The sequence below is a fragment of the Kogia breviceps genome, chromosome 6 (genome assembly GCF_026419965.1).
Source record: "Kogia breviceps isolate mKogBre1 chromosome 6, mKogBre1 haplotype 1, whole genome shotgun sequence".
Taxonomy (NCBI): domain Eukaryota; kingdom Metazoa; phylum Chordata; class Mammalia; order Artiodactyla; family Physeteridae; genus Kogia; species Kogia breviceps.
This window is the reverse complement of record NC_081315.1, coordinates 114107433-114129548: the sequence shown is the minus strand read 5'-3', so window position 1 is coordinate 114129548 and position 22116 is coordinate 114107433. Positions and strand designations below refer to the sequence as shown.

Sequence of the window (22116 nt, the reverse complement as noted above, 5' to 3'; positions counted from 1 at the left end):
TTTCAAATAGATCATTACCAAACCCCCAATATGATTAAACATGTTCTTTTGTCCCCCTCCATGCTGTATGTCATATCTGCCCCCATAAACCTCAAAACCCTTGGCTTAGCATTGCATTGAAGCCTACAGATTTAGTTTCACACAGTAAAATCTTTTATCAGTTTCAGTGGAAATCTGATCCACAGAAAGATGAATGGAACTGGCCTTCTGTGAAATAGGTTAAAAATAATTGCATGTCAGGCAGGTTTTGGAAAGGAGCCAGTATTAAGTGAAAATATGGAGGAGCTCTCCACTACTCTGAATTTGAAAGCTCAAACTTTGGGGCAGGAAAATATTTTATCCTCATTCGAAGGGCATGTGATTTATCTCCTCTGACTGCTAATTGCTACAGAAAGTAGAGAAGTGGATTTCAAACGGGAACTCAACAAAACTTACCTGGCTTGAAAAATGCTTACGTGGCATTGGTTTGAATTTATAGGCTCCTTTGGTGATCAGCACAGGGCAGCCAAAACAATTAGAAGCTAAATAAATGGGTACTTTCTGGAAATGTCTTTATTTAAAGTCTTTAGCAGGAGAAGACAAGTAAAAGAGGACAAATTTTAAGCCCTGAATAGAAATGGAAATTTACTTGGGAAAGTCCTCTCTGTATTTAATTTTTCTGTTGTAATTGTTCTATTACTGAGAAGGAAAACTTTTGAGTGGATGAGATATACTGATTTTATCCATTTGTTTGTTCATTCAACAAATATTTATTTAGTGCTCATTGTGCCAGGTACTGTTTTAGATCAGTGGTTTTCAATCCCAAGATTTCCCTCCCCCCGCCGCCTGCCTGGGATACTTGATAATGTTTGGAGTCATTTATGGTTGTCACAATTAGAGGATGAGGGTGCTATTGGCATCTAGTGGGTAGAGGTGAGGGATGCGGCTGATAGTCTACAATGCAAAGGATAACACCCTACAACAAAGAATTATCTAGCCCAAAATGTAAGTAGTGCAAATGTTGAGAAATCGTTTTGTAGGTAATGTCAACACAGCAATGAAAAAACTGAGAGAAACATCATCTTTTATGGAACATTTTAGTGATGGAAGAGAAACAAAAAACAATTAATAAAGAAATATATAGCATGCCAGAACGTGGTAAGGCACTATGAAAGAAAATAAACCAGCTGGTGGGTAGTGGTTACTCTGGCATAGAGAGAAGTCAGAGAAAGCCTCACTAATAAGGGGACTTTTGAGCAGAACCCTGGAAAGAAGGAAATAAGGTCTGGGAATGGGGACTAATCCCATCTTGCCTTTTAAAAAAACTATATGTGTGCTAATCATGCATGAATTGGGGATAAAGATCATTTTAAGGTAATTGGTGGACAAATCATGGGTGTCATTGCTTTTTTCCTCTCTTTTTATTGCCAAAATCTTTATGCTGGTTTAGATATAGAGTACACCATTCTCCAATTTGTAAATATTTTAGACAAATGAGAAGGTTGCCTTTCTTCACAACCAATTGAAACAGACTCTTTTAATTCAACTTAATTATTGCACGCCACAGGTTCCAAGCAGCATATACAAAGCAGTGATCTATGCAACATTATATATGTATACAGGCATACCTCAGTAATATTGCAGGTTCAGTTCCAGACCACTGAAATAAAGGTAGTCATGAATTTTTTCATTTCCCAGTGCATATAAAAGTTATGTTTATGTTATGCTATAGTCTCCTATGTGTGCAATAGCATTATGTCTAAAAACTGTACATACTATAATTTAAAAATACTTTATTGCTAAAAAATGCTGATCATCATCTGAGCCTTCAGTGGGTCATAATCCTTTGGGTGTGGATGGTCTTGCGTTGATGTTGGTAGCTGCTGAGCGATCAGGGTGGTGGTTGCTGAAGACTGGAATTTTAAAAAATTCCTTTTTTTAAAATTTATTTTTTATTGGAGTATAGTTGATTTACAATGTGTTAGTTTCAGGTGTATAGCAAACTGATTCAGTTATACATACATATATATATCTACTTTTTCAGATTATTTTCCCTTACAGGTTATTACAAAATACTGAGTATGCTGTGCTATACAGCAGGTCCTTGTTGGTTATCTATTTTAAGTATAGTAGTGTGGATATGTCGATCCCAAACTCCCAATTTATTCCCCCACCCCCTTTCCCCTTTGGTAACCATAAGTTTGTTTCTAAGTCTGTGAGTCTATTTCTGTTTTGTAAATAAGTTTTTTTGTATCACTTTTTTATATTCCACATATAAGTGTATCATATGATATTTATCTTTCTCTGTCTGACTTACTTCACTTAGTATAATATAATAATCTCTAGGTCCATCCACGTTGTTGCAAATGGCATTATTTCATTCTTTTTATGGCTGAGTAATATTCCATTATATATGTATGTACCACATCTTCTTTATCCATTCATCTGTCAATGGACATTTAGGTTGCTTCCATGTGTTGGCTATTGAAACTAGTGCTGCTATGAGCATAGGGGTGCCTGTATCTTTTCAAACTAGAGTTTTGTCCAGATATATGTCAGGAGTGGGATTGTTGGATCATATGGTAGCTATATATTTAGTTTTTTAAAGGAACCTCCATACTGTTCTCCATAGTGGCTGTATCAATTTACATTCCCACCAAGAGTGCAAGAGGGTTCTCTTTTCTCCACACCCTCTCCAGCATTTATTGTTTGTAGACTTTTTGATTATGGGCATTCTGGCTGGTGTGAGGTGATACCTCATTGTAGTTTTGATTTGCATTTCTCCAATAATTAGTGATTTTGAACATCTTTTCATGTGCTTTTTATCTGTCTGTCTGTCTTCTTAGGAGAAATGACCATATAGGTCTTTTGCCCTTTTTTGATTGGGTTGTTTGGTTTTTTTGCTATTGAGACGCATGAGCTGTTTGTATATTTTGGAGATTAATCCCTTGTTGGTTGCTTCATTTGCAAATGTTTTCTCCCATTCTGAGGGTTGTCTTTTCATTTTGTTTATGATTTCCTTTGCTGTGCAAAAGCTTTTCAGTTTCATTAGGTCCCATTTGTTTATTTCTGTTTTTATTTTCATTACTCTAGGAGGTGGATCCAAAAAGATCTTCCTGCAATTATGTCAAGGAGTGTTCTGCCTATGCTTTTCTCTAAGAGTTTTATAGTATCCTGTCTTACATTTAGGTCTTTAATCCATTTTGAGTTTATTTTTGTGTGTGGTGTTAGGGTGTGTTCTAATTTCATTCTTTTACATGTAACTGTCCAGTTTTCCCAGCACCACTTACTGAAGAGACTGTCTTTTCTCCATTGTATGGTCTTGCCTCCTTTGTCATAGATTAATTGACCATGGGTGCATGGGTTTATTTCTGGGCTTTCTACCCTGTTCCATTGGTCTATATTTCTGTTTTGTGCCAGGACCATACTGTTTTGATGACTAGTAGCTTTGTAGAATAGTCTGAAGTCAGGGATCATGATTCTTCCAGCTCCGTTTTTCTTTCTCAGGATTGCTTTTGCTATTCAGGGTCTTTTGTGTTTCCATACAAATTAAAAAAAATTTTGTTCTAGTTCTGTGAAAAATGCCATTGGTAATTTGATAGGGATTGCATTGAATCTGTAGATTGCCTTGGGTAGTGTAGTTATTTTGACAATATTGATTCTTCCAATCCAAGAACATGGTATATCTTTCTATCTGTTTATGTCATCTTTAATTTCTTTCATCAGCATCTTATAGTTTTCGGAGTACGGGTCTTTTGACTCCTTGGGTAGGTTTATTCCTAGGTATTTTATTCTTTTTAATGAGATGGTAAATGGGATTGTTTCCTTAATTTCAATTTCTCATCTTATGTTGCTAGTGTACAGAAATGCAAGAGATTTCCGTGTATTAATTTTGTAACCTGCAACTTTACCGAATTCACTGATGAGCTCTAGTAGCTTTCTGGTAGCATCTTCAGGCTTTTCTATGTATAGTGTCATGTCATCTGCAAACAGTGACAGTTTAACTTCTTCTTTTCCAATGTGGATTCCTTTCATTTCTTTTTCTTCTCTGATTGCCGTTGCCAGGACTCCCAAAACTATGTTGAATAAAAGTGTTGAGAGGCATCCTTGTCTTGTTTCTGATCTTAGAGGAAGTGCTTTCAGCTTTTCACCATTGAGTATGATGTTAGCTGTGGGCTTCTCATATATGGCCTTTATTATGTTGAAGTAGGTTTCCTTTATGCCCACTTTCTCAAGAGTTTTTGTCATAAATTGGTGTTGAATTTTGTCAGAAGCTTTTTCTGCATCTATTGAGGTGATCATATGGTTTTTATTCTTCAATTTGTTAATGTGGTGTATCACACTGACTGATTTGTGTATATTGAAAAATCCTTGCACTCTGGGATAAATCCCACTTGGTCATGGTTTATGATCCTTTCAATGTATTGTTGAATTCAGTTTGCTAGTATTTTGCTGAGGATTTCTGTGTCTATGTTCCTCAGTGATATTGGCCTGTAATTTTCTTTTTTTGTAGTATCTTTGTCTGGTTTTTGTATCAGGGTGATGGTGGCCTCATACAATGAGTTTGGGGGTATTCCTTCCTCTGCAATTTTCTGGAATAGTTTCAGAGGATAGGTGTCAACTTGTCTGTAAATGTTTGATAGAATTCACCTGTGAAGCCATCTGGTCCTGGACTTCTGTTTGTTGGGAGTTTTTAAATCAGTCTCAATTTCAGAACTTGTGGTAGGTCTGTTCATATTTTCTATTTCTTCCTGGTTCAGTCTGGGAGATTGTACCTTTCTAAGAATTTGTCCATTTCTTCTAGGTTGTCCTTTTTATTGGCATATAGTCACTCATAGTAGTCTCATATGATCCTTTGTATTTCTGTGGTGTCAGTTGTAACTTCTCCTTTTTCATTTCTAATTTTATTGATTTGAGTCCTCTCCCTTTTTTCTTGATGAGTCTTGCTAAAGGTTTATCAATTTTGTTTATCTTTTCAAAGAACCAGCTTTTAGTTTCATTGATCTTTTCCATTGTTTCCTTCATTTCTTTTTCATTTATTTCTGCTCTGATCTTTATGATTTCTTTCCTTCTACTAACTTTGGGTTTTGCTTGTTCTTCTTTCTCTAGTTGCTTTAGGGATAAAGTTAGGTTGTTTATTTGAGATTTTTCTTGTTTCCTGAGGTAAGATTGTATTGCTATAAACTTCCCTCTTAGAACTTCTTTTGCTCCATCCCATAGGTTTTGGATTGTTGTGTTTTCATTTTCATTTGTCTCTAGGTATTTTATTAAATTTCCTCTTTGATTTTTTCAGTGATCCATTGGTTGTTTAGTAACATATTATTTAGCCTCCACATATTTGTGTTTTTTACAGGTTTTTTTTCTTGTAGTTGATTTCTAATCTCATTGCGTTGTAGTCAGAAAAGTTGCTTGATGTGATTTCGGTTTTCTTAAATTTATCAGGGGTTGCTTTATAAACCAACGTGTGATCCATCCTGGAGAATGTTCTGTGTGCACTTCAGAAGAATACGTATTCTGCTGCTTTTGGATGGAATGCTCGGTAAATATCAATAAAACTATCTGGTTTAATGTGTAATTTCAGGCCTGTGTTTCCTTATTCATTTTCTGTCTGGATCAGCTGTCCATTGATGTAAGTGGGGTATTAAAGTCCCTCACTATTATAGTGTTACTGTCGATTTCTCCTTTTATGGCTGTTAGCATTTGCCTTATATATTGAGGTGCTCCTATGTTAGGTGCATATATATTTACAATTGTTACATTTTCTTCTTGGGTTGATTCCCTTGATTATTATGTAGTGTCCTTCTTTGTCTCTTGTATTAGTCCTTATTTTAGAGTCTATTTTGTCTGATATGAGTATTGCTACTCCAGCTTTCTTTTGATTCCCATTCCATGGAATACTTTTTTCATTCCCCTCACTTTCAGTCTCTGTTTGTCCCTAGATCTGAAGTGGGTCTCTTGTAGACAGCATATATACAGATCTTGTTTTTGTATCCATTCAGCCAGTCTATGTCTTGGTTGGAGCACTTAATCCTTTTACGTTTAAGGTAATTATCAATATGTATGTTCTTATTGCCATTTTGTTAATTGTTTGGGATTTGTAGGTCTTTTTTCCTTCCCTTCCTCTTTTGTTCTCTTCTCTTGTGATTTGATGACTATTTTTAGTATTGTGTTTGTATTGTTTTTCTTTTTTATGTGTGCATCTATTGTAAATTTTAGTTTGTGCTTACCATGAGGTTTTGATATAGCAGTCTATATTTATATACAAGATGGTTTTAGTTTGCTGGTCTCTTAATTTCAAATGCATTTCCAATATCCTGCATTTGTACTCTCCTCTCCTCACAATTGCTGGTTTTGATGTCATACTTGTGTGTGGATGATTTCCTGCCTTTACTGTATGATTGCCTTTACTGGTGAGCTTTCCATTTGTAATTTTTTTGCTTGTAGTTGTGGCCATTTCTTTTCCATCTAGAGAAATTCCTTTAGCATTTGGTATAAAGCTGGTTTGGTGCTGCTGAATTCTCTTAGCTTTTGCTTGTGTGTAAGTTTTGATTTCTCTGTCGAATCTGAATGAGAGCCTTGCTGGTAGAGTATTCTTGGTTGTAGGTTATTCCCTTTCATCACTTGAAATATATCATGCCACTCCCTTCTGGCCTGAAGTGTTCCTGCTGAAAAATCAGCTGATAACATTATGGGGATTCCCCTGTATGTTATTTGTTGCTTTTCCTTTGCTGCTTTTAATGTTTTCTCTTTAATTTTTGCCAGTTTGATTAACATGTGTCTTGGTATATTTCTTCTTGGGTTTATCCTATATGGGACTCTCTGCACTTCCTGGACTTGAGAGAGTGTTTCCTTTCCCATGTTAGGGAAGTTTTTGGCTATTAACTCTTCAAATATTTTCTCAGGCCCTTTCCCTCTCTCTTCTCCTTCTTGGACCCCTATAATGTGAATGTTGGTATGTTTAATGTCCCAGAGGTCTCAGACTGTCCTCATCTCTTTTCATTCTTTTTTCATTATTCTGTTCCATAGTAGTGATTTCCACCAATCTGTCTTCCAGCTCACTTATTTGTTCTTCTGCCTCATTTATTCTGCTATTGATTCTTTCTAGTGCATTTTTCATTTCAGGTATTGTATTGTTCATCTCTGTTTGTTTGTTCTTCAAATCTTCTAGCTCTTTATAAAACATTTCTTGTATCCTCTTGGTCTGTGCTTCCATTCTTTTTCCAAGATTTTGGATCATAATTACTATCATTACTCTGAACTCTTTTTCAGGCATATTGCCTGTCTCTACTCACTTAGTTGTTCCTTTGGGATTTTATCTTGTTCCTTCATCTGGAGCATATTTCTCTACTCTCTCACTTTGTCTACCTTTCTGTGTCTGTGGTCTCCATTCTTCAGGCTGCAGGATTGTAATTCTTCTTGGTTCTGGTGTCTGCCCCATGGTGGGTGAGGTTGGTGTGGGGATTTGTGCAGGGTCCTGGTGGGAGGGACTGGTACCTGCTCACTAGTGGGTGGAGCTGAATCTTGTCCCTCTGGTGGGCAGAGCTGTGTCAAGGAGTGTGTTTATTGGCAGCTGTTAATTCAGGAAGACTTTAGGTAACCTGTCTGCTGGTGGGTGGGGCTGTGTTCCCACCCTGTTGCTTGTTTGGCCTGAAGCATCCAGCACTGGAGCCTGCAGGCTGTTGGGTGGGGCCAGGCCTTGGTGCCAAAATGGCAACCTCCAGGAGAGCTCATGTCAATGAGTATTCCCTGGGGTACCTGCCACTAGTCCTTGCCCTCACAGGGAGCCACAGTTGACCCCTGTCTCCCCAGGAGACCCTCCAAGACCCACAGGTAGGTCTGGCTCAGGATCCTATGGAGTCACTGCTTTGCCCTTGGTCTCAGTGCACATGAAAGCTTGTGTGCACCCTCCAAGGGTGGAGTCTCTGCTTCCCCCAGTTCTGTGGAACTCCTACACTTAAGCCCTGTTGGTCTTCAAAGCCAAATGTTCTGGGGGGTCCTCCTCCCAATGCCAGACCCCCAGGCTGGGGAGCCTGACGTGGTGCTCAGAACTCTCACTCCTGTGGGGGAACCTCTGTGATGTAATTATTTTCCAGTTTATGGGTCACCCACTCAGCAGTTATGGGATTTGATTAAATTGTGAAAGTGCCCCTGCTACCATCTCATTGTGGCTTCTTCTTTGTCTCTGTGTGTAGAATATCTTTTTTGGTAGGTTCAAGTCTCTTTTGTTGATGGTTGTTCAGCAATTAGTTATGATTTTGGTGTTTTCATGAGAGGAGGTGAGCTCAAATCCTTCTACTCTGCCATCTTACTGTTCCAGAAGCCTGAGGGTCAGTGTGCTATAATGGCAAGCGTACTCTATTTGAAGACTTGGGGCCAAGTCTGGGCTTCCTTTTTACTTTCCCTCTGGCCCTGGGTAAGTCATTTAATTTCTCTGGGTCTTCCTCCAGTCTTAAAATATCACTGACTCTAAACAAAGAACTTTGGGTTGTGCACGCCCAAGCATGGTCACACAGCCTGGGCCTCCTCTTTGCTCCCCAAGGAGCAGTCACTACATTCTCTGAAGGAAACTACTACCAGGCCTGGCAATTTCTTAAAATAAGACAACGATGAAGGTTGCCACATTGTTTGACACTTCCTTTCACGAAAGATTTCACTTTAGCATGCAAGGCTGTTTGATAGCATTTTACCCACTGTAGAATTTCTTTCAAAATTGGAGTTAATCTCTGCAACCCTGCCACTGTTTTATCAAATAAGCATTTGTAAAGTTCCTTTATGCTAATTTCAACAATCTTCATAGCATCTTCACCAAGAGTAGTTTCTATCTCGAGAAACCACTCTCTTTGCTCATCCATAAGAAGCATCTCCTCATCTGTTGAAGTTTTATCATGAGATTGAAGCGATTTAGTCACATTTTCAACCTCAACTTCTAATTCTAGTTGTCTTGCTACTTCTACCACCTCTGAAGTTCCTTCCTCTGCTAAAGTCTTAAACCCCTCAAAGTCATCCATGAGGGCTGGAATTAACTCCTTCCAAAATCCTGTTAGTGTTGATATTTTGACTTCTTCCCATGAATCACAAATGTTCTTACTGGCATCTAGAATGGTGAATCCTTTCCAGAAGGTTTTCCATTTACTTTGCCCAAATCCATCAGAGGAATTGCTATTTGATGGCAGCTATAGCCTTATGAAATGTATTTCTTAAATAATAAGACTTGAAAGTCAAAATTATACGTTGATCCATGTGCTGCAGAATGAAAGTTATGTTAGCAGGCATGAAAACAACATCAATCTCATTGTACACCTCCATCTGACCTCTTGGGTGACCAGGTGCCTTGTCAATGTGCAGTCATATTTTGAAAGAAATGTTTTTTCTGAGCAATAGTTCTCAACAGTGGGCTTAAAATATTCAGTAAATCATGTTGTAAACAAATGTGCTGTCATCCAGGTTTTGCTGTTCCATTTACAGAACATGGGAAGAGTAAACTGAGCATCATTCTTAAAGGCCCTAGGAGTTTTGGAATGGTAAATGAGCACTGATTTCAACTTAAAGCTACCAGGTACATTAGCCCCTAACAAGAAAGTCAGCCTGTCCTTTGAAGCCAGGCATTGACTTCTCCTCTCTAGCTATGAAAGTCCTAGACAGCATCTTTTTCCAATAGAAGGCTGTTTCATCTGCATTGAAAATCTGTTGTTTAGTGTAGCCACCTTCATTAATTATCTTAGCTAGATCTTCTAGATAACTTGCTGCAGCTTCTACATCAGCACTTGCTGCTTCACCTTGTACTTTTCTTTAAACCTCATTAACCAAGTGCTGCTAGTTTCCAACTTTTCTTCTTCAGCTTCCTCACCTCTCTCAGCATTCACAGAATTGAAGAGAGTTGGGGCCTTGCTCTTGATTAGGCTTTGGCTTAAGGGAATGTTGTGGCTGTTTTGATCTTCTATCCAAACTACAACTTTCTCCATTTCAGCATTAAGGCTGTTTCACTTGCTTGTCATTCATGTGTTTACTGGAGTAGCACTTTTAATTTCCTTCAAAAACTTTTCCTTTGCATTCAAAACTTGGATAACTTCTTGGTGTAAGAGGTCCAGTTTGTTTTGATATGCCTTTTTCACTAAGTGTAATCATTTCTAGCTTTTGATTTAACGTGAGAGATGTGTGACTCTTCCCTTCACTTGAACATTTAGAGGCCATTGTAGGGTTATTAACTGGCCTAAATTTAATATCCTTGTGTCTCAGGGATTAGGGAAGCCTGAGGAGAGGGAAAGAGACAGGGCAACAGGCTGTTGATGGAGCAGTGAGAAAATACACAACATTTATAGATTGCTTGCCAATTTATATATGTGCAGTTCCTGGCACTCTAAACAATTACAATAGTAACATCACAGCTCACCATAACAAATGAATAATGAAAAATTATTATAATTTACTTCGTGAGAATTGCCAAAATGTGATACAGAGACATGATGTGAGCAAATGCTATTGGAAAAAATGGCGTCAATAGACTAGCTTGACACAAGGTTGCCACAAAACTTCAATTTGTAAAAAATGGAATATCTGCAAAGAACAGTAAAGTGAAGCACAAGAAAATGTAGAATTGCTGTATAGTTAGTACATGTAATTGTGTAGTATATATACAAGTAGTACACCCAGTGAGTATATGAAAAGACTCTTCCTACACGATATAATCTGAGAGTAGGAAAAGTTATCAGGGTTTGAACACAGACATAAATATAGAGAAGAATATTTTGAAAATAAGATCAAATTGTGGTTTGTTTTGTTTGGTATGATTATTTTTTTTTGTTGTTAATTTGTACATATATATACGAATGTATAGAAGAAAAGATACAGGACCTTAGCTTCTCTGGTAGGTTTATCCCAGTCCAAAATCTGATTTGATTTATAATTCATTGAAAGAAAATTTTAACTACAATTATATGTTGATTAAACTCTCTGTGTGAAATGTCAAATACATAAAAAGATTTCATTTGCAACTGCAATATAATGAAGCTTAAATTTTGTCGGAGAAGTATTGGCTTTGTTTTCCAAGAATTTATTGATAAAAAGAAATCTAATTTCACATTTTAATTTGATATTTCACTTTTACACAGAAATACTCAGAATGAAGAAGCAAACACTCTATGAGATTATAATTGCATTATATAAAAAATGTTTCATTGTTTTGAATATTTTAAAAACAGTAGCACTGTTGTAACAGAATGTCCATTCTAAATGTCTAACTGGTGTTTCATTAACAAACAAGTCAAACTCTAGAAGAGTATTTATTTTCAAGCACACTATTTCTATTTTTTGATGTATAGACTTTGTTAATTAAAAAAAGGAGGAAATCACTCAGAATCTTCACTTAGCCCAGAATGAAAATAATTTAATTTCTTTATCCTAATCTGGTTATGAAAATGTACGATTACATTTCAAGAGATAACATATACATCCTCCAGGATGAGGTAAGTCTGATTTTTGTATGCCCTTGCTAATGAGAACAGAATTGTAAAGTGTGACAAAGAAAACACAATATGAAGAAGATAAATATGCGGTATGATAAAAATTAATAAATAATTCCCTCATCTGAGTTAGATCCATAACCAGGACCTGTGACCCTGAAGTCAGTGATGTGATTTGGACCTGGCTTCAAGGGAGCCCACCATGGGGAAGGGCCTCCTGTATCCATTCTGGATGTTCACTGCACAACTGCCACACCATCCATTTATTGTTCATTAATTCATTCATTTACCCACTCATTTACATAACAAACAGGATTATTGAGTACAGGCCATCCTTTCCCTAGCTGCTGACGATACCAATGCTCCTGTCTTCGAGAAGTTCAACCAAATGTAAGAGACATTGGCATGTGAATAACGAATATGAGAAATGTGTACAGGATGGGACACTCAAATATATTTTGGGTGTAACAACAGAAAGATAGAATTGAAAAGGTAAATAGGGGGTTATAAAACAACCAAGATGAGGGAGAACACTCCAGGCTGAGGAAACAGCAGGTGTCAAGGCAAGACAATCTGAAGTAAAACTGTCCCTCAGGCCAGAGATGGAAAGATAGAGTCCTGGTGTGAGAGACCTTATACCCATTTTAATGTTATAACATGGGGTCTCCAATATTAATTTTTTTATCATGGTAAAATATACAGAACATAAAATTTACCATGTTAACTATGTTTAAGTGCACAATTCAGCTTTAAGTACATTCACATTGTTGTGCAACCATCACCACCATCCATCTCCAGAACTTTTTCATCTTCCCAAACTGAAAGTCTGGACCCATTAAACACTAACTCCCTACTCTCCTTTCCCCCCAGCCTCTGGCAACCACCATTCTACTTTTTGTCTCTATGTATTTGACTATTCCAGGTGCCTCTTTTAAGTGGAATCATATAATACTTGTACTTTTGTGTCTGGCTTATTTCACTTAGCATCATGTCTTCAAGATTCATCCCTGTTGTAGCATGTGTCAAAATTTCATCCCAAACTGTTTTGTTCATGGGTCAGTTAAACTGTTTTGAGGAAGTACCTCCAATGCATGGGTAGTATTAATGTATCTGGCCAAGAAATTCTATTTTCTTGTTTAATTAAGTTTATTTATTTATAGTCTCTATTTTTACAGAAAAAGAAGTTAGAGGAGTTAACTCAAAAATTGACTCCAATTAAATAATGGGGAAATGGGAATGACAGAATTGTAAAAGCCAATATACCAATTATACAGATCAATATAGTTATAATGAGTCATTGAATAGTTTTAAATCATTGAGTAGTCTTTGAGCTGAGCATCTACCATATACCAGGCACTGCTTAAGTGTTAAAATAAGACTAACTCTCTACTCCCAAGGAAAATTATGTTCAAGTGGAAGAGAGGGGCAAAGTAAAATAGAAAAGCATAATTCCAGAGAGCAACAGGTAGTATGAAGGTCACTGAAAGGGATTAGAAAATACCATCCCAAAATATACCTCTCTGGCATGTTGATTACTTTGAACTGAAGGCAATTGGGAAGCAGAAGATTCAGGAAGTGCTCTCTGCCGTCCCTGTGTCAGAAAGAGGAGAGGATTCTTATCACCGGAGATGGGGAGTTGACATCAAGATGAGTCTGTACAAAAAGACCTTACTAAAATAACCCTTATATTACATTAGTTTCCACCATATGTTTCCTGTTCACTTCCCCACAGTTTAATACCCTTAGCTCAAACCCCCTTTTCCTTTGTCTTGCCACATTTCCACAAGTTATCACTCTTTGTTAAAATGATATTTAAGCCCCTGGGTCTAACTGCTTTGGGATTCTTGCTTCTTTCTATGAAACCCTCTGTGTCATGTACAAATATTAACATCAAATAAAATGTGCATGCTTTTTCTCCTGTTATTCTGTCTTTTGTAAGTTCTACTCACATGTACCAGCCACAGAAAGGAAAAGTCTTTCCTCCCCTACACTGCTGTAGGTAGAATGGTCAAGAAGGACTCTCCCAGAAGGTGAGCAGAGATCTCAGTGATGAGAATCCATACTTGCAGATATTTGGAGGAAAAAATTTGGGGGTAGGGGGGAAAGTAGCTAATAAAAGGCCAGGCATTAGGTACAAAACTGACTCTAAGGCATCTAAATATATACACTAAATTGTAATATATACACTAAATATATACACTAAATTGCTTGTTTTTATCTGGATAGGGGACATATTCTAATTCTTAAGAAGAGCCAAAGTTTTTCCTTGAATAAAACTGGATGGCACTGAGAGAAGTAAACAATGTTTCATCAACTATTTCACAACAAAGACAGGAGCAGAAATCTGTGCCAACTTTTATAGTGACACTGGAGACCTAACATTAAAAAGCATTCAGGAAAGACAATTTCTGTGAGGGCTACAATGGCTCAGCATGCTTAGAGCAGCAGCTAGATGACGTGACCTTTAGGTTTTCTTCTTTACGTAAGAGCTGGATGTCAGACCGTCAAGATTATATTTGCTCTCAAGGGCCTCAGTCCAGGTATCACAGAGTATTCATTTCTTCTCTGACTCATTAATCAAGAAAAAAATTGTTCAGAACAACCTGGGACAAAGTCTTTAATCATAACACTCTATTTTCCTGCTGCATTTAAGACTCACAATTTAGGCTGACTTCATAGAATTCTATTGAAATATCACCTACCTAGATAAAGACTACTTGTTTCCAGTATATAATTCCATTCTTTTCATTTGCAAATTATACACCACCATCACCACCACCCATTGCTATAAAATAGGGTTTTCCGTTTTGTGGATGCATGTTAAGTTTTATTGAGATACCAATAAATGACAACAGGCATAAAATTAAGGAAATAGTGTCAAGATATCCAAGGAAGTGGGAAATGGAGATGATTAAGCTGTTACAATAGGGCAGGTTTGCTTAACGTAACTGTTTCCTGACAATTAAACCAAAAGATAGCATTTATTAAACAGCAACAACACACCAGCAGAGGCATGTCACAATAATGCCAGAGAAAGAACGTGAATTCGAAAGTAAAAAATTTAGCACGTCGAGTTTTATTATAGTAGCAGAGGAATGTCATCACATCACAAAAGAGGTATTGCAACCCTCAAAGTGCTTTGAGTTCTCATTACTAATATACCCTACAGATAAAATACCTCCTAAGTCAATGAATTAGATGCATTTAATTTTGCAAATATTTAAAGCACCTATGATCAAATCCAAGCTCTACCACCTGAAGGAGTTTAGGACATGCCACCCCCAAATTTGTTACTTTGGTACATTCATCATTTTGAGCTGAAAGCACTTGAAAAGCAGCAAATGCAGGGAGAGGCTTTCTCTGCATTCCCTCATCTGCCTAGAGACAGATCCTCCAAAAGGAGCTCAACTGTCAGCCAGGGGACGTTGACTCTTCTCACAGGACAGGAGACTAGAAGTGACACCACAGCCAGACAGACTTTGTCACCAACTATTACGTATCCCTGCGATTCTTCTAAAGGCCTATTTATCTTTCCTAAAATTATTTACTCTCCCCTAAGTGGCCTACATTTCTCTTCTCCCTCCCCTATTAAGATAGTATATAAGCTCTCTAATCTTAACCTTTTTTGAGTTATTCACTTCTTTTTTCCTGTGATGCTCCCCGCATGTAATATTCAAAATGAATACCCTTGTATACTTTTTCTCCTGTGAAGCTGCCTGTTGTTTGTTTAGTTCATAGGCCCAGCTATTGAATGTAGGAGGGTAGAGGGAAAGTCATTTCTCCTTTATACACCTATTTTTTCAACTATAAAACCCCAACTGAAAAGGTGTTGGGATCAAATAACAATGTGTGAAAGCCCCTGGCTGACACGGCTTCTGGTGGATGACAGTCACAATGTCTTTCCTTCCCTTCGCTTCCCTTCCTTTCCTCTTTCCACAATTAGTATAAAAGGAAGGCTATATCCTGAATGTAGATAACAGTCATAAGTAGCCTCCTTTTTGTGCCTGGAGCAAGTGTACAAACAGAGGCTGCATACCTTATCTACATATTTAAAAGTTGTAAGTCAAGCTGGCAAACTGTTAAATAAAATATGTTATATCCTTCCATCTTGATAAATATACCTTCATAACAATCTGGAAGGCCGAGTTCAAGATTAGATCTCTCAGGTCCCTCAGAGTTTCATGCCAAAATTTAGCAGGAGGCCCTGGGCACAATCTCTCTCCCCAGTCATGAGGCCTGTATCCCTACCCTTCCCTCTACCAGCTCCTCCACCCACAAAGGGCCTGGTAGGCATGGTGTGAACACCCCAGCATGATCGAGCTCCAGACACACCTCCATAACCAACTGGCCCTGGAGCCAAAGGCTATGCCCACCAGCAACCACAGTCTGTCCTAAGGAGAAAGGGATTGGAAAGAGGTCCCATCAGGCCTTGGTGGCAGTGATTAGGACATGTTGAACAGAAAATTCCATGGTCCCAGATGCCCTGAACTTAGTCTAGAAATGAGATTAAGGATCCCAGGCAGCCAGGAGCCTTGGCCCCAAGGACTCCTCACCTGCTTGGTGGAGAGGGGGCCACAGGGGGCGCTCTAAAGCTCCACCTGAAGCCAAGTCTTGCCCGGTGCTCAGAGTGATACTGCTGACAAATTTACCAATTCTTGCAATAATCCACCATCACCAGGAAATCAATACCCACAAAAATACTGAAGTTAATATGATTAGGGTATCAAGAAAAAGTAATTTTAGAAAAAGACCGTTTTCTCTTTTCCTGTATCAACAGAAGCAAAGATGAATGTAGCTTGAGTGCTTTTCTCTCACTCATCTTTTTCCCAACTATATCACTATTTTAAGGTTCATTTCTATCTGTGCTTTTAGCACATCCGAATTTTCTCTCTCCATCTTCCTCTCCTTCCTTTCTTCCATTAGCTCATCCCTCCCTGTTGATTTCTCATTTTGTGTTTTGATAAACCCATCATTTTTATGGACAAAAAATCAAATTAGAAGCTGTGTTTGCTACCTTTAAAAAGTTATATCTAGAGGTACATCAGTTAAATATGGAAGAAAGAAATTTTCCCATCACAATATGGTAGTAGTAGAATAGCTCAAACTTTCTTGACTTCTGGGACTCACTTTATTTGATCCAATGTGTCCTCTAAAAACTGCAAAATACCTTTACTGGAAAAGAAAGAGAGTAAAATATCATGCTTCTTTTGGGTTTCTATGCATGCAACAAGAGAGAAGTTCCTTAGCTTTAACAGTGCCTTTACACTGTTAACAGTCACATTACCGATCCAAGTACTTCCCATTTCACTAAAGGCAGGTAAAGGGGAAGGAGTTACTTTTACAGTACTCAAAGAACAGGTAGGAACAAAAAGGACTCATAGCACCAGGAGAGAACCATGCACGAACAGCTGGACAATTACTTTTATTCCACCCTTCATTACCCCTTGAACAAAAATCACCAAATCTTCCAGTGTTAACAGCTCATCCTCCTCACTTACAGATTAGTTTGTATTCTTAAAAATCATTACAAATTAACTGTTCCCATAATCTGACCAAGTCTAACTTAGTCTTTGAGCCATTTGTCCTCATACTGCAAAATATCTTATTCCGTATAAAGTCCACGCAGGAGAGTGGTTCGTTTATTGTCACCATAGTGAGAACATTTCAGGATTTCATAAACACAACCAATCAATCCTTTCATTATGAAAATGATATGATAGCCTTTGCAAAAAAGAAAACATCGCAGACCTAACATGAATTGGAGATGTGATTTTTTGTTGTTGTGTTATCTGCAGCTGTGAGGACATTTAACCCACCCACTCTCACTCCTTCACCTGATACTAGCAAAAATATGCATTGGCCAAAAAATTAACCAGAAGCTTAGCATGGCCATAGAGGATAAAAGTAACTGACCAACTATCTTAGTCGGTTTGGGCTGCTGTTACAAAAAAATACCATAAACTGGGTGGCTTAAACAACAAACATTTGTTTTCACAGTTTTTGCAGTTGAGAAGTCCAAGATCAAAGTTCAAGGTGCTGGTAAAGAGCCCCTTCCTGGTGGACAGATGTTGGACTTTTCAAATCCTCACATGGCAGGGAGCAGAGAGAGAGGGAACAAGATCTCTCGTGTCTTATGAGGGCACTAATCCTATTCATGTGTGCTGGCCACGATTCCAAGGGCAAAGATGGAACAGTTAACGAGAAAGATAGGGTGACTTTCATGGACTGGCGGGGGTGGGCGTGAGAGATGGGAGGGGAAATGGGTTGATAATAGACAATAAATAAGGAAACAAACAACCTAATTTCAGACAGAGATAAGCCCAGTGAAGATGTTAAAATACCCTTCTCTCCCCGTTCTGCACCTCCACCCCATCCCCACTTATCACCTCTGAATGACAATGTTTTCTGACAACCTCTCCGCCCAATCCTGAATAGACCATTTCCTTCTCCTGTGGATGCCCTGATCCCATGTCTACCTCTAGCCTGCACCTCCATTGTATTTGTTTACCTGTCTTATCTTTCCCTACGAGACTTCAGGCCCCTTTGGAGTAAAGGTCAGACACTTTTTCTTAACGATTTTGTAGTTGTTATTCCTGGCACACGTTCTGTTTTTTTGCTCACCGTATAACATATTCAATAAACGCCAATTAACTGAACGAACCTGTTGAAGGAATAAGGATGCCACTAACTGTAGCTAGTGTCGAACTATTATTGTGCAACTTGAGGCTTAGTAGGAATGATTACATTGATGTGATCACAATCTTTGACAAAGATTTTATGATAATCTCATTAGAATCATGTCCTGTTGTTTAATTTAGTAGCTCTCACCCCCTGTACCATTTAAAAAAATATTACAGCTTAGGATTCACACTACTAAAGCGATGTCGGTCAGCAATTGAATGAAACAGATAAACTGTATAGTTAAGAGGTGAGCCCAGGGACATTGGAGAACGATGTAACATCTCCCAGAACCCTAGAGAACTTGGTTCCAGAGACAGAACAGTAAATTGTATTACTCAGATAGCAACACAGCACTGAAGGGCAACCAACTAAATAATCTGAGGCTGCTTTCCAGTATTGGAAAGCACACTGTGACCTCACGATGGCTTTGCTTGGGGGGCCATCTGTCTGAGGGCTCTAACTAGCTCAGGTCTTTATTCAGTGCCTCCCAGGGAACTGCCAGTTCCAAGGTAGGCAGAGGAAAAACTCTTGGCGTTGCAATAATAAAGAGACTCTTAAGGTACTGTAGGACTCATCTGCATAATAATGGGTAGAGTACAGATGACAGAGTGCAAACCACAGAACTGATTGCTTCCAACATTAATGAGAAAATGCCTTCTATTTTTGCCAAACCAGTTACAGAAGAATCATACTAAAAGCTCTATTAGGCATTAGGTATCAGCCTTGGACTTTATTAAGAGTTACATCTTTAAAATGTTACTTATTAGGAGGCCAGCCTATCTTTACAGCTCTGATGTGCTCCTCTACGCTCCCTGATGATTCTTCTCCGGCACAGTCAGGTCTAGGACCGAGGATTAACTCCTGCGTCTTTCCTTCCACCTTCAGAGACAGGATCCAACAGAGCACAGGAAAACCACAAATCCAGTGGAGTATATAAGAAGCCTGAAGTCTTCTGCAAAGTAACCAACAAATATCTACTGTATTCTGTGGCCACAGACTTTTTTTTTTAAAGCTAAGTTTAGGAAGAGAATAGCAAAAAGTATTCCCATATTTATTTTACTAATAGAAAATCTGGATCAAAAAGATGCTGAATTAGTGAATCTCGGAAAGAAGAAACCTGTTATTAGGGATAAAGCAGTAGGCTTTTCCTGAAGTTTTTATTTGTGGTCTCTTCATCAAAAGACAGAAAAGAGTTGAAACAGATTAGTAGATTAGTAAATTTGGGCTAACACAGGGCAAGTCCTGTTCTAACATTACGGTAACCATCATTCCTAAAATTAATAATAACTACTATTTATGGAGCACATGCCATGTGTCAGCCAATATTCTAGGTGTCTCACGTACTTATCTAATTTCATTCTCTCAATAACACTGTGTGCTAAGTATCATTATCCTATTTTCACAGATAGAGAAACTGAAGCTCAGAAATTTTAAGTGATTTGCTCAGTCTTATAGGTAGTAAATTGAAGAGCCAGGATTGGAAACCAAATATGCATGACTTTAAAATTTGCATTTTTTCCAATTTATACATGGCCTTGAGAAAAATAATTTCAAAGCTCAAATAATACCCCTTCCCCATTTAAAAAAAAAACAATATTTAAGGACAAGACTTGACTTTGCATTTTAATCCTGAGCTATCAGGATTTTTTAAAAGCATTAACTCATAGTAGGAATCTTTAAAGATTTAATTTAAATGCATTTAACTTACTTAATTTAATTACTTTGCATCACTAAGTCCAAGCACATTTTTTGAGGAAAGAGACCTAAGTACAAGCTTGTCCCATTGGTCTCTCTAGCCTCATTGTAGTTTTTCAATCCAGAATGACAGCTCATGGTAGGATTATGAGAGTTTAAACACAGTGTGCCTCAAAGTGGGAGAGACAGGTTCTGGGGGAATCACATAACAGGTACTTCAGTGGCTACTTAAAACGTTGCACAGCATCTACATCAAAATGATGTTTACTAGAACAAATGACCTTTGAGAGAAAGGGAGAAGTAAAAGAGAGGGTGGATGGGAAGGGATAGCAATGCAGGGCCTGAAACAGGACATGTTGTGAGAATGGACTTGAGGATATGGGGAGGGGGAAGGGTAAGCTGTGACAAAGTGAGAGAGTGGCAGGGACATATATACACTACCAAATGTAAAATAGATAGTTAGTGGGAAGCAGCCGCATAGCACAGGGAGATCAGCTTGGTGCTTTGTGTCCACCTAGAGGGGTGGGATACGGAGGGTGGGAGGGAGACTCAAGAGGGAGGAGGTATGGGCACATATGTATATGTAAATCTGATTCACTTTGTTATAAAGCAGAAACTAAAACACCATTGTAAAGCAATTATACTCCAATAAATATGTTAAAAAAAACTGTGCGAATTATCTTACGACCATCACAAAATAAACTGAAGTTATTTCCTCAACAGTCATTCAATCTAGGCGTGCTAAACATCTCTTACCGTATTTGCATGTTACTCGATTCAGTCTAAAGGAATGAACACCTCTTTGATTTTCAAGAAATCCTATTATACTATCCGATGACTATAACATTCCCGATTTTCCCTGACATAATTGTAGTTTCAGGCCCCTATTTAAGATAACCACAATCACAGTTCAGTACAATTACCTAGATAGATCTCCTGGTGTGACATCTCACACCTGTCTATTGAGATAAACCATCTTTTGTAGGTTTCTAAATCATTCGCTTTCTAGTGCTTCCCACGTCTTAAACTGGGTGCAAGAGGGAGAAAGAAAGAGGGATGTAGCAGGAAAAAAATGATATGACAATATTAAGAATAATTCAGAATTGGCTTTTTAACTATTGAAGGACATAATAAATTTCTCCTACAATTTGTGAATTACATTTACTTTCATTTTCTTATTTTCTTGCTTTCCTCCTTATAGAGGAAGGAAATGTTTGGTTTTCTCCTCTGCCTTAATTGTTTCCTTTGCAAGTGGAAAAGTAACAGGAAAAGAGCTGGGAGTGCAGGAACCGGGGCCATGGGTTTCTTGTAGGTTACCTCGTAATTTCCGGTTGTACTCGGTCCTTTGAGACTGGCTCCTCGTCAAGGTACCAGAGTGGTCCCCAGGAACACTGCTCTCAACCACAGGGTCAGTCTTCCTTCTCTCCAGCATATAGAGCCTGGGCCTCGGGAAGGGCAGACTCTTTTTCCTGGTGCCCATAGTTTCTTTCCCGGGGGCTTCTTTGGGCCCCATCGGAGGCAGAGACCAGCTCTAGGAGCCAGCGGGCAATGGCTGGCTGCTAAAGGGCCTCAGAGTAAATGTTAAAGCCACCAGCCTGAGGAGCTTAACTGCCCCCTTCTAACCAACCGGCTTCACTTCAGGGTTACCTAGCTGTGACTGCCACCTCCACGGAGTCCCAGGGCTCCACCCCTATGAGGTCATTCTTTTTCATACCTAGAATCCAACAGGGGAAGCTGCCACCTGTTACCTGAGAGACCTGCCGAACCGAGCTAGGCAGATCAGGGGCTGCGCTGCAACATGCTGCTGAAGCAAACAAATATCCCATTGTGTGCGCCGAGGGCCGGAAGTCGGGGGAAAGGAAAGTGAACAAGGTGAGGCGGGAGGAGGGGAAGAGCGCGCGTGTGTACCCTGCGGCTTATGGGTTTAGTGTGGGCCGCTGGGTGTGTACAGGTGCGCTGGGACACAGCGTTGCGGTTCTGCTGCCCCGAGCCACACGGGGTTCGGGTGTGACTCTCAGCTAGAGTCACCCACACGTGACCGCGGAGCTAGTGTGGAGCCATGAGAATTTGCATTTGCATCACAACATTAATCGCTTTTTAAGGATTACTGTGCGCCCTCAAAGTCATGCTTCCGTCTTTAAACACCGAACATTCAGAGATTATTTGCTAAACACGTACTTGCCAAACCCTGATCCGCATTCCTGAGGAAACAAGGGTTTGCACTGGAGAGGGGTCCTGCGGCAGGCGCGAGAGGAGGGAAAGGCCTAGAGCCTTTCCGATTTCTTGCTCTCCCCGTGCTGCC

At 38.8% G+C, this 22116-nt stretch overlaps 1 protein-coding gene across 1 annotated transcript in view; it reads right to left on the bottom strand.

Moving 5' to 3' along the window:
* ARHGEF38 (Rho guanine nucleotide exchange factor 38) overlaps positions 1–21628 on the bottom strand; it is a 153043-nt gene extending 131415 nt beyond the window's left edge. The window contains exon 1 of the mRNA XM_059067436.2: positions 21132–21628. Within this exon, the coding sequence (XP_058923419.1) occupies positions 21132–21327 (196 nt within the window). The 5' untranslated portion in view covers positions 21328–21628. The remainder of the gene's footprint in view (positions 1–21131) is intronic.
* Between the last annotated feature and the right edge of the window lie 488 nt (positions 21629–22116).